At 29.2% G+C, this 14,068-nt stretch overlaps 1 protein-coding gene across 1 annotated transcript; it reads left to right on the top strand.

Moving 5' to 3' along the window:
• The first annotated feature begins 2,000 nt into the window (after window positions 1–2,000).
• On the top strand, window positions 2,001–5,331 carry LOC114399812 (protein trichome birefringence-like 19). Its single transcript, XM_028362026.1, has 2 exons — window positions 2,001–2,644; window positions 4,450–5,331. Exons 1-2 carry the CDS (start codon window positions 2,168–2,170, stop codon window positions 5,248–5,250), a joined length of 1,278 nt encoding a protein of 425 aa, XP_028217827.1. The 5' UTR covers window positions 2,001–2,167; the 3' UTR covers window positions 5,251–5,331.
• Window positions 5,332–14,068: the final 8,737 nt, after the last annotated feature.

Below are 14,068 nucleotides of genomic sequence, written 5' to 3'. Positions count from 1 at the left end.
AGATAGTGTAATTTTATAAATTCAGAAATAACAAAACTTAGATTCAATTCTCTAAGTGTTTTTTTATGCTATTCTTTAATTCATGATAAATAGAGAAAAATACAAGGTATATGATCAATGACATGGTTGCGTAGGTAATATTGACTCTCTTGCTAACACATGAGAGACAAAATTAACTTGCCTCCATACTAGACTTACCTCTAAGTTTTGAAAATGAGAAATTTGTCTAATCCTATGAATAAGTACATTAAATTCAGATAGACCATGACTTTTGTTCTCTATAGCATCAGATACTGATTTTCAACGATAATTGAGAAATGATAACTATTTACTTCAAAATTAATTTTATTTTTTATATTTGCTATTATTTACACTAATTAAGTTATGTTTTATTATATCATACAATATTTTACTAATCTAAGACCATTGGAATTAGAGAGAATAAAGACAATTCGCATTCAGTGAACAAGATGTTTACTAAGAGTTAAAAATCAAGCACTAAGTAGTGTTTAAGAAATTATACAAATGCTAGACTTATGTAAATCTTGGGCTATAAATGATATTTATGTATTGACATTATTGTATTTATTAGTACTTGTTTAATAATAATTTGAATATAATATATACTGCCTTGATTAATTGATTTGGTTTTGGCCTAGATTAGTTTTATTTTTAATTTGTAGGTTAGGGTTCATTTAATAAATAAACAAAATATTAAAAAAAACATGCAAAAACAACATCGATTCTCCACAAAAACCAATGTTGTATGATACATTACAACATCGATTTTGGCAGAACCGATGTCATTTATGCTTCTTTTTTTTGCAATTTGCTACTACTATACCATTTTGGTTTTAGGAGAATCGATGTTGTATAATGGATTTCAATATTGATTTTTATAATTGATGTTAAAAATAACCTATTTTTAATGATGATAGTTTCAACATCAGTTCAAAATCAATGTTTTAACGATGCTAATTTTAACATCAATTCAAAACCAATGTCAACATCAGTTTTCAACCGATGTTGAATATCCAAAATAACCGATATTAAAAGTATTTTTCTAGTAGTATCCCATTCTAATTATATTTTTAGGTTAATTAAATTTTTAATCCTTTAACTTTTTCATATTCCAATTTATAGGCCATTAAAATAAAAATTAACAACTTTTAGAGAAGAGGATTACAAGAATTAACAAACCAAAATCTATCCCTAGAATCTAGGTTCATTAACAATTCTACTTCAAATCTAGGATTAAATCATGTTTTCCAACACAAAACAATCCAAGCCATAGAAAAAATTGAAGTACAGAAGTAGAACAGAGAATGCATTGAAATAGAATGAGATCTGAAAATTCACAAGAGAATACATGCTTAGAAGTCCTACTACAATCCAATCCCAACAACTTAGGGAGATTTAGCTATTCCTAGCCATGAAAAGATTAAAAAAAAAAACTAAAGAAAAATGGAAGGAGATGGAAGATTCAGCCCTAGAAGCTCTTCAAAGAGTTCTTTGTTCCCAAATTGCCTCTAACAAACTTGAACAACCAAATGAGGCTTCACTTCACACATTCTCGACTTAAATATAGCTTTCTGTTAATTAAAAATCTGACAAGTCAACATCGCACTTAAGTGTGATAAATTCTCACTTAAGCACCACTTTCTTGAGCTTAAGCGCCAACTTTATCTTAGTCTTTGGAAGCTTGCGTGGCTTAAGCGCCATTTGCATTTGATCTCTGGAAGTTCCATGGCTTAAGCGCAGATTGCTTCTTTTTCATAATCATTTTTTCATCAAGGAATCATCTAAAACTCAATCAATTATCTTCATTATTCTTTGTAATCATAATTCTTGTATGTCAGTGTTTTTCTTCAATTTTTATCACTAATTAAGAAAACTAAAGATCTATTTTTAAAGAAAAATTAAAATAATTATTCACAAAATAAGATGTAAAAAATAATTATTAACAGAATCTCAAGATTTATACATGATTAATTTATATTAAATAAACAATACTAAATCAGAACAGGAAACAACTCAAACAACTTCAATTCAAGTTACTTTACACATAATTTATAGAGCAAAACTGCTTCCATTACCCCGTCCCATTTCCCTCCTCTTCTGTCCCTTTCTCCTCATTTCTCATATTCTCCAACAAACCCTTTACAAGATGAAGTTCCAAGATATTGAGCTTCTATTTGGGAAGATAACCCCAAAACAAATGCTCCCAAAAGTGACTTTACTTGTACTCTTATCCATACTTATATTTGTTGTCACCCCAATGTGTTATCCTTTGTTTAGTTACTCTTCACTCTTGAAGATCAATAAATATAACAAGCACCCAGAAAGCTTGCCTTCAACATCTGTGAAGAAGTGTAACATTTTCAGTGGTGAATGGGTGTCAAATCCAGAGGCACCATATTACACAAACAACACATGTTGGGCAATTCATGAGCACCAAAATTGCATGAAGTATGGGAGACCTGACACTGATTTCATGAAGTGGAGATGGAAGCCAAATGAGTGTGAACTCCCCATATTCAACCCCTTTCAGTTCCTAGAAATTATGAAGGGAAAATCTATGGCTTTTGTTGGAGACTCAGTGGGAAGAAATCATATGCAGTCTTTGATTTGTCTTCTTTCAAGGGTAAGTCTCTTCTACCTTCTTCAACATTGAAAATTCTTAAACTCTGGATCCACATCTTTTTAGTGCGTATGATATAAGCACGTTAAGATCGAACACATTTTTCATCATACTTTTTATTATTTTTAAAAATCAATTTAGTCGTCTCGAAAATCTATGGCTTTTGAAAGTACATATTAATAGTTTTTTTAAAGATTAAACAAATAATGTAAAACATGTTAAAATACGTGTTCAAAAGAGCTTATTATTTATTAATAAGGTAAATCATCATATAGCTAGTAAGAACATGCATATAACACCAAGCACGCATGCCAGAAGGAGTCGAATCTTTGCACTGGAAACTCTGCCTTATCACATGCATTGAATATAATATTATATGTCTTCCAAGACCCTTAATCCGCCACATGAAACATTAATCAAGTTTGTTTTTCTTTTCTTTTTTTTTAATATACGCCATTAGTTCATGCTTTTCATTACTTATGAGTTCCCAGCAAAACCTAGTGTCTCTAGATTAGTGCATATCAAAACCTGAAGGCTCGGTCAGAAAATATACCTTCCTAGCTAACTCGAGCAATTAGTTTATACATAAGGCTAATTAAGTGAAATGGTTGTCCCTGATGGTTGTGGTTCTTTACATTCTAATTATAAATATAGATTAATAAGAAGATGACATTATATATATTTTATGAAGAGGTGAATCATGTTACCTAAACCAGCCCTTAAGTCAACAATAATTATAGAATCCTATCAAAGCCCACAAATATAGATCTCGTTTAGACGTCAGAATTCTCAGTCATCTCTAGCTAGCTTAACGCAAATTTATTTTCGAAGTTTCAATCATTGTAATTTTTAAATATTTTATTGGAATATTCAAATAAATATTACTATGGATCTAACTCAAACACATCATTATTAAAATTAGGGAGCCTTCTCAATAATATTTTATTTAAATTGTCAGACCTGTAAACCAAATTTGTATGGGACATGTACAGTAATTAAAAGTTCTTATTCCTTCACCAACCCAAACATATCTACTCCCGATACACTTTTCATTTCTCTATTTTCTTTTTATCACGTTATATTACTAATGATACCAACTATTTATCTTTCTTTTCTTCTTATATTTTGGCGTGTCTACATTCAAGAGATATCCACTAATTAATCTTTTTCACTGTTGCCCAATAAATTCTTTGCTTAGCAAAAATAAAAATAAATAAATAATAAAGACAATATTATATATATATATATATATATATATATATATATTAATATTTGAAATTTTGTCTATTAGTAAAAAAAATTGTACTACATATGTGTGTAAAGAGAGGGTTTCATTAATCTAAAAATATTAAAGAACTACTTTTAAACTAATTTAAATCATTTAATAGAGTGTATTTAGTGGTTTCCACTAACACACAATAGAGATCTCTATCTTTTTCCTAATTTATTTGCCTATAGTTAAAGATCATTTTTTTATATGTGAAAATAAAAAATATTGTTGAAAGATTTACAATAATTCACATATTTTTACTCAACAAAACTGATCTAGACCCCCTTAACTTAAAGGTCATGTTTTAGGTTAATCAACAAAAACAACAAGGGAAGAATTTTAAAAAAATAATAATCTTTTTTCTATTATATGTGCTCTTAAGCCAAACAACCAAAACAAGTTTTAGACATTTTGATTTGTAGATGCTTGGTTTTATCCTTTTGTAAACTTGTGCATCTATATTTTGTTTTATTTTTCTTCTTGCATTGATAATTTGTAAGTTTTCATATATTAATCTTAATCTTAACATTTAAATTAGGTGGAATGGCCTATAGATGTTTCACCCACAACAAATGACTATTTCAGACAATGGAAGTACCCAAGTTATAACTTCACCGTAGCAGCTTTTTGGACACCCTATTTGGTGAAATCTAAAATGGTAGATTCAATTGGACCAAGTCACAATGGCCTGTTTAACCTTTACCTTGATCAAGTTGATGAGACATGGGCAACCCAAATTGAGGAGTTTGACTATATCATCATCAATGCTGGACATTGGTTCTTTCGTTCAATGATATTTTATGAGAAACAAAATATTGTTGGATGTTGTGACTGTCTCTTAAAAAATGTCACTGACTTAACTACGTACTATGGCTACAGACAAGTTTTTAGGACTGCATTTAAAGCCATCAATAGTTTACAAAACTTCAAGGGAGTAACATTTCTTAGAACATTTGCACCATCTCATTTTGAGAATGGGACATGGAATAAAGGTGGACATTGTGTGAGATCTAAGCCATTTAAGAACAATGACATACGTTTAGAAAGTACTAATTTGGAGTTATATATGATCCAGTTGGAAGAGTTAGAAATTGCAAAGAAGGAAGGTAGAAAGAAGGGTTTGGAATTTAGGTTGTTTGACACTACACAAGCAATGTTATTAAGACCAGATGGTCACCCAAGTAGATATGGGCATTGGCCACATGAAAAAGTCACACTTTATAATGATTGTGTGCACTGGTGCTTGCCTGGACCCATAGACACGTGGAATGATTTTCTACTAGAAATGTTAAAGATGGAGGACATGAAATTTTCTAGTGGTGAAAGACTTCATGTGTAAACAATAAATTGAATTATTTGTTAGATGTATAATTAACCATCATTTGTATGTCTAATTATTTTTTGAAACCATCACAAATAATTAAAACATAATATTTTGGTTGCATTCTTTTCGCGGAGTTTATTCAAGCTTTCTTACACGATGCTGCATAAAAAGATTTGATAATTTTATCCAAAGCTAAAACAAGATCGAGCTTCCCTTCCAATGAATGCAATGAAATAAGATTGTATCTTCAATTACTTTTATCTTAAGTATTTTTTTTCCTTAATTTTCTAACACTCTTGTGCTGAAATTAAATGTTTCAAATATTCACCATTACATCTTTCAAATTTTCTATCACTCTTGTGCTGAAAATCTTTCAAATCTACAACCATGTCTTCTTATTGTGATAGACTACTCACGTGTGCATTGGCAAAATCCGTTAATTGTTTTCTTGAATGTTTTTTGTGTTTACAGGTTTGAAAAAATTGTAAATGAAGCAAAACAGTTTTTAAAAAAATAATAATATTTTAGATTATAGATAGCGCTTTGTAGAAAACACGCTATATAGTATCTAAGATAAAAGTGTTGCTATCTTTATCATTTCACGTATAAAATATTTAATATGAAATTGGTCTTTATGTATCAAGTTAGACTTTCAAATAGATTAAATTTAACCTAAAAATAAAACTTATAACAAATAACAAATTAGACTCAAATTTTGAAATTTTTTAAACAAATTAAGCATATTTAAGCAATTGTTCTTGATCTAATACAATTAAACATTATTCAATAATGATTGTTTCTGACTTTATAGTTATTTTCAACTGAAGTCTATTTATTTTTCAATGAGACCTTCACATAAGAAAAACTATTGTACAACATAGTATATTTGAGACCATATGTTATATTTTGTTTTCCTAAAATAGTTTATTTTTCCAACAAAAAAAATAGTTCAATTATATATATTATCTCTTAATGAGATAACATTAACATATTTGTTCATATCATCTTACCAAATAGTATAACAAGCTTAAGCTTACTTAATTTAAAAATATAAAATAAAGCCAATAATAATAAATAGTTAATATAATTAAATATTTTATAATATTAGTGCATATTAATTATTAAAACATAAAATTTGAATTATATATATATATATATATATATATATATATATATTTTATTCGATCACAAGATTGAATGCTTAGACCAAAGTTTAAAGCCAGAATTTTCTAACGTGTTGGCTAATCATATAATATCAACTCCTAATCAGGGTTCGATGTTTTCATATAATTAAAAAGATTCTCATAAGTTGGTCTGTATGTAAAAGGAGAAATTAATAAAAATTTCTCTTGAAATAACTAGAAAGAGAAGAAAAGACCCTAAGAAATTAAAATTTAATCATATCGGTATCTATAATTTTACATGTTTAATTATATTTATTTTAAAAGTATTTTTTTTTATCAATTTTTAGGAAAAAAAATAAGCAAATAATTATTTCTAAGAAATTAAAAAAAACAGCTGTCATATATGTTGACACTTATGCTTATTGCGTGTTCAAATTTAATGTATAAGATGAAGTGTGGATCTCAATTCTCAGATCTTATTCCTAGACCAGTCAAAGAAAAGGAGGAAAAAAATAATTCCGATGGTCGCCTTAAACAAAAGAGTGCAAATACTTAACTTGATTCTAGAGAGAGAGATATTCTTAAACAAAAGAGTGCAACAGAATTTTTTATATAATATTAATTGAGATGCATAAAAAAAATATAATATTAATTGAGGATAAAATACATGACTTTAGTTGATAGATCTGAACGTAGTTCCGCTTTATTTAGAGTTCATTCGCAATATGCAAATTTAAAATAAAGATTTCAGTAGTAAGCCTACTGCCTCAATATAATCAATAGTATGCATGCCATATTTTTTTATTATTTTTTCCCTCGCTTGGTCAAGTTGTTTATGTACCAATAATTAAGTCATTTGACTTTGTCTATCTACTAACTCTTGGACTCTGAGGTTGGAAAGGAAAGAACCAAAGCCGAATTGTCGAGAAGTATAAAAGAGAATAGAGAGGGAAAAAATATGAATAATAATATTTGTTTTGGTAAATATTCAATTCCGTTATCAAAGTATAATTTTTGACATGTTAATTCTTGAAAGATGCAAAAATAATATCTAATTCCCAAAAATATATAAAAAATGGTCACATATTGATAGTTTTATTTGTTATTTGTAATGTTGTTGCTTACGCACACTATTAAAAAAAAATTATGACACACCTTCGTTGATGGTTCTTGAAAATTGTCTTAATATATAAGACAGTGACAATCGTCTTAGAAATTACCATTTGACAACGGTTTTGCGAAAACCATCTTAAAATATTATTATTCTAAGACGATTTTGTAAAAACTGAAAATTTCCTCTACTCTCTTGCTTCTCACTCTCCCTCTCACTCCCATTCTCATTCTCATTAGATTCCATCACGAACCCTAAAATCTTCTTTGATCTTTTCATCTTCCACTCTCTCCATCTTCTTCCTTCTTTTTTAAATTTTGTGTATTCACAACTATCACCATCGAACAGTGACACCCTACTCCACCACACAAGTTGATCAATCCTCTCCCTTGTTTATTTTGCATCTCCCTTTCCCTCTTGGTCTCCGACAGCAAAGGGAGATGCGAAATAAAGGGCATGGTGCTGGTGTGGAAAGAGGCGGTGTTAGGAAAAGAGAAAGGAAGTAGGAAAAAGAGAGGCAAATGATAGGAAAGAAAAGGGACACCATCGCACATACGACGGTCGAATATCATCGTGGTAGTGCTTCACAAAGGTTTCTCATGACTATGTTTTTCCTTTTTTTTTTTGCTCTACTTCTATCTTTGTTTGCACCAGGAAGCTATATATTATTTTTTCTTGTTGCAGATCTTATTATTAGAGATGTAATTTTGGTTCTAGGTTTTGGGTCTTATGGGTTCTTTTTGTTATTGGTGTTTTTGGCTCTATTTTGTGCCGAAATCGTTGTGACAATGCCTAAGAGTCAAGATGTGTGGGGCGATGGCTGTAAAGCCATGGGTGTTGCTGCTACACTCTTGTGGTTTTGATTGTTTGGTCTTTCATGTTTGTTGCAGTGCAATTCAATTAATTATTTTATTCTTTTGTTGATTTTGGGTTTTAATTGTGTTTTGTAGACCATTGATTTTTTTGTTTTCAACTGTGTTTTGTAGACCAGGAAGGTTTTTCTGAAGCAACCAAAAGTATTTCTCATGTACGCTTAGTGTTCGAGAAAATGCTTCACTTTTTTTGTTTTTGTTTTTTCCATTGTGATGTTTTGATGCTAAATCCTTTGTTGTTTTTGGTCTCTTTCGCAGCTCGAAGAAGACTGGGAAGGGAAAGAGACCTGGAAAAGGTGGGAACCACTTTTGGAAGTCCATTGGGCTTGGATTTAAGACTCCCAAGGAATCCATTAAAGGTATCTCTCTCATTCACTACTATCTCTTATAAAATGTTTATTCTATGCAATGTGAATCTATCAGGTTATTGTTCTATGATGAAGATCCACCTTAAAGTGTACAGAAGTATGTTCTTCATTAGTGTAGGAAATGGAATTTGGTTTGGGTGGGAAGGAATAAGGTTGCTGCATTAGAGCCTAATGAAGTAGAAACATTGTTGGGCTTCCCAAGGAGCCACACTAGAGGAGGTGGAATAAGTAGGACTGACAGAAAGTGACCCATTATCAGGTTTCTCTCCATTTCTCCTTGTCTGGCTACTTTAGGATAAGTTTCGCTGTTCAAGAATTATGGTGATGCCATTTTGCTTGTGGTTTTGTCACCCACCAAAGTACTAATAATAATAATAATAATAATAATAATAATAATAATAACAACAACAATAATAATGCCAATTTTTTCTAATTTATTATGAAATTCTCTGGGGAGAAAATATTGCAACATTGGCTTTTATGAGCCTTAAAAATGTCAATGCAGGTACAAGATCATAGGGAAGATTGGCCTCTACAAGTAACTCAACCAGTAACAACAGGGAACTATTACCCAGTCATCAAATTTTGGATTTTAATTGTAGGTAATGTGTCAGAGGTATGGAAAGTAAAGAAACAAAATTATATCATGGCATCAACCACAAGAAAATCAATTAAAAGAACTTGAGAGAGAGGAGGGAGTAGCCTATTAATATTGTTCCATCAACTACGTCTAAGAATAGAATATAATCTCACTGACTTATAAAAAGTTAATGGACACACTCCCCCCTATTTAACTTTAATTAAATATAAAATGTTTTGTCCTGATTACTACTATTAAATATCCTCATGTTGAGACATGTGGACCTTCTTTATATAAATACAAGGTTACTTCTCTAGCTCTGTCATAGTTTTGTGTGGCATAAGGCATTTAATTAGGGCCTTATTAATCACACTAGTCTTGGTCTAACAATATTTTCCAGCACACAACTTGCTAATTAATTTCATAAACAACTTTAGTACTCATCAAGAAGATGGCTCATGGCAACAAAGTGGCAAAGAAGTAGAATTGAGGATCAAGGTATAAAAAGATGAGACACTGCTAAAAATAGTTGTTGGTTGCATGTGGGCAGTTACAGCAAGCGTGGCTTTGAAGTTATAGCAAGAAATTCATATGATATATGTCCCTCATAGTAATTAATTAATGTCAATCAAATTACAGGTGCAACGATACCTAAAACTATCAACAAAATGTTTGGCACTTTCCTTGTTGGATCTCTAGGCATTGGTGTACATGGGGTAGCTAGAAGGGCAGGAGAGCAATGAGAACCCATAATTGTTGGAGTATCTCTCTTTCTTTTAGGTATATATAGATATATACTAACAAAAACAAATTTTATGTGCATACACAAATAATATGTAGTGTGTGTTTTAATTTTATATATATAATTAATGATAGTTAAATTAATTAATTGATGTAAATGTTGTTGTCAAATGTTTTTATTCAGCTTATGCAACAACATTCTCCATATTCATCCCCACCTTAAAGGCTCGCTTTGATTATGATATTTTGATTCATCCTCACATTCATATTGGTGTCAATATCGAGTTATCGGGTTATTAGGTAGATGAATTGTTGGTCATGGCACAATACAGAATATTAACAATTATAATTGGCAGCATATTGTGCATAATTGTCAATGTGATCATTCATCCCATCTGGGCTGGTTTCGAATTCTTTGTTTTAGTCACAGGGAACCTCGAAAAACTGACCAACTCCTTGCAACGTGAGTTTTCTATGTTGATTATTTGCATTTGCTTGTATATTAAAATTGTTATCATATGATGGGCAAGTTTTCCAGTGGAGCAAGGTATATATTATCTATAATATTCTGGTTTGGTTCTAATTTCTAAATGGTCTTGTTTTTTCAGGTTACTACATCAATATACAATCTCATATTGGGAAAGCTATATTGTGAACACTATGGTACAATGCATACACAGGGAAACCAAGAATACTCGTGTAAACTAAAATTCAAGAAACAATCTATAATTGATAGAAATCCTCATCAAGTGCTTTATATCTATTGCAATGATTCTATTTTTTCACATTTAATATATTATTATTTCCATTAGCTCTAGTATTAAATTTTCCTTCCTCTTTGGTTTGTATAAGACCTAATTGTCTTACCGGATAGACTCAATATGCATACTTTTGCACCAATGCTCAGATTTCTCTTTAAGGAAAATAGTGTCGCCTTTGCTAGTAAATGGTCTTTTAATTTTGTTGTAGAAGTTTGCCTCTTAATGTGGTTTGCATGCTTTTCTAGGTTCATAGTATCATTCAAGATAGTAATATGGGATGAAAACATGCAGTGTTAATGGAAACTACACTAGGAAAGGGAAAGGTCATGAATCTTTGTCAGATGTTCGTTTACTCTGAAAGCGAAGCAGGGCTCCCAAGTTTCCCACTAGATATAACTTCACCTGCTTTGTCATCACATTAAATGAACTTACCCCCAGATTAAAGGTGTGTTTTTTTTATCCAATACTCTCTTTTGTTGATTGTAATATTCATTGCACGCTTCTTGTGCTTGTTTGTTAACCAATATTCACTACATGCAATTTGTGCTTGATTATGCATGGTTTAACTGGAGTTCACTTGCAATAACAAGGGGACACTAATTTTTTCTCGACAAAGATGAAGTATATCCAAAAGAAGGAACAAAATAGTCCTATCATCTTATTGTGCACATTGGGGTGTGTGTCTGTGTTTGTTGTGTTTCTGGCATTTTGTTAGACATTGATTGTTAATTTAATTTGTGATTTTACATAGTAGAAGCTACCACCTACATATTCGAGGTTAAGACCATACCAAAGGTATTTGGAAAATGGAGAGTATGGCATGACCAATGCAAAAAAAAATATGGTTAGAACAACACTTTATGTTCTATAATTTTTGGTTTTATGGTTTCACTTGGAGCTTGGCACTTGAAGATTTTTTTGGTGATTCATAACACCTTTTATCTATGAAAGGGTTAAGAGTATATTGTGTTCAGCTGAGTAGGCTCTATTTTCGAATTCTCTTGATTGATTAGTTATACCATCAAGCACATATTATTTTAATTTCTTTCACTGATATAGAATGCAAATTCTTGATTATCTAGTCTCATGCAGTAGCCCTACTATGATGTATATATAATTATATGCATATATGTATTTCAGGTTGTGTGGCTGAGTACTTTGGTGGTCGATACACATATGCAACACATATAATGCTTTATTATTATTGTAAATTGTAAATAAACATGTTGTAGATACATATATGCAACGCATACAATCCTTTATTACATTTTTAACTTTTTAATTATATTTAAATAAATTTTTAATTATATTTAAATAAAGATAAAATAATCTTAGGCTTATATTTTACTTTTAATATATTATAAATAGTGGTTTTGTTTTCAATTTTTTTTAAAAAAAATGAGAATTCTAAGACGGTTTTTTAAAAAATTTATTTTTTAAGTTGATTTTTAGAAACCGTCTTAGAACTTTAATTTTTTTTAAAAAAAAAAAACATTCTAAAAAGTTTGAGAACCGTCTTATAAAGTGTTTCTAAGACGATTTTTAAAAAACCTTCTTAGAAAATTGACATTCTAAGACAGTTTGAGAATCGTCCTAAAAAGTTTTGATTTTCCACTAGGGTAACTTCAAAGACAATTGAAAACCATCATAAAAAATCTGTCAAAACCGTCATGAAAAATACTTTTTCTATTAGTGGTAACAACTGAAGACTGGATCGTAAAAAAAAAGTATCACATAGGATATTGACTTTAAAAGATTAATTTGTCATCAAAATGTTGATGAATTAATTTTTCATTTTTGGAAATTGTAATTTTTTTTATAGCAACATCTTCATGGTTAATTTTCAATTTGTCATCAATATGTATAATTATAGTTAGTTTTACTTTATAAGTGATTAATTAAAAGTAAATAAATATGATTATATACAATTATCAATATATGGTTCTCACACACGCACGAACGCACACACACATACACTTGCTTTTAAAATATTTATAAATAGCCTTACATGTTCACATAATTCTTGGTGGTATATACCAAAAATTCTGCGTTGTGTATGAGTTAATTAAAAACAAATCAATATAAATACCTTATATTTATCCTTGCCTATATCTTGTATATTTCTGGCTTAAGTATTTTATTAAAAAAATTGCTAAATTTGTTTTAAGATATTTCCATGTTCAAAATGAAATAACAATTTCATCTTTAGTTTCTTAATAAAAAGGATTTGTAAAAAAAATTAAAACATAATTCAACTATATTTCTTGGTTTTACCCTATCATACTTGTTCGGTAAGAGGAAGAAAATATTCTTGGGTGTTGGTTTTAAATATATATAAATTTTAATTAATTTTATCTTATGTAACTATTTTAAAAGTAATTTTTTACTTAATTGAGATTTTTATTTTTGGTATCTTTTTTTATTCTAAACAATATTAAGTTTCAAAGAAGGATAATTTAAAAAAGAAATATTTTAAATAAGATTGATACAATTAAATGATGTTTACTAACTTTCTTAATAAATAATTTTTTTTTCTTATACTTGGAACAAAGAGAGTACAAAACTATCAATTCAAGTTATTAAATAAGAAATCAAACTTGTAAAATTGTGATTTTTCATACATTTCAATGGTATGTTAAAAAACTCAATGAATATAATTTAGTTAATAATACATGGTAAGTTTATAACACCACAAAAAACATCGTAAGATTATTGTATAATATATCATTGGACAAAGACATTAAATTTTAAGTGTGACTAAGTTTTAAATAAAGAATTAATCTCATAATAAATTCAAAAGATAAAAAATTAAAAAAAATATGTATCAAAATCTCATGGGAAATCCAAAACTCCTAATTACAATGGTTACAATAAATAGTGTGTTAAAAATTACTCTTTCTATTTCATTATAACAATCATGTTAAACAAAAATATCTTAAAATAATTATAGTATTATTTTAATTTTTTAATGTATCATTAATTACATAACGTCATAAACATTGAATGAAGAGAAATAAAACATTTATTATGTGTCATTAATATTTATTTAATGGCTACAATAAATAATCACATTTAATGTTTATTACACATTAATAACATTCGATGAATTAAGTTTCTACATTTAATTTCTGAGTACTTTTCATGAATAAGGATCACTTCCCCAAACAAAAGTACATCTGAGAAGGAAAAAAAAAATACCCAAATGGTTAAATTATAGATTTTTTTTATTTCAAGAAAACAATACTAAATCAGAACCGGAAACAACTCATAGCCAAC

This window comes from Glycine soja, chromosome 19 (genome assembly GCF_004193775.1).
Source record: "Glycine soja cultivar W05 chromosome 19, ASM419377v2, whole genome shotgun sequence".
NCBI lineage: Eukaryota > Viridiplantae > Streptophyta > Magnoliopsida > Fabales > Fabaceae > Glycine > Glycine soja.
This window is presented reverse-complemented; position numbering and strand designations above follow the sequence as displayed.

Bases quoted from the DNA above. Each gene is read 5' to 3' on its own strand.
- LOC114399812 (XM_028362026.1), top strand. From the start codon at position 2,168: ATGAAGTTCCAAGATATTGAGCTTCTATTTGGGAAGATAACCCCAAAA. The intron at 2,645-4,449 runs GTAAGTCTCTTC...CATTTAAATTAG, and splicing joins TGATTTGTCTTCTTTCAAGG to GTGGAATGGCCTATAGATGT.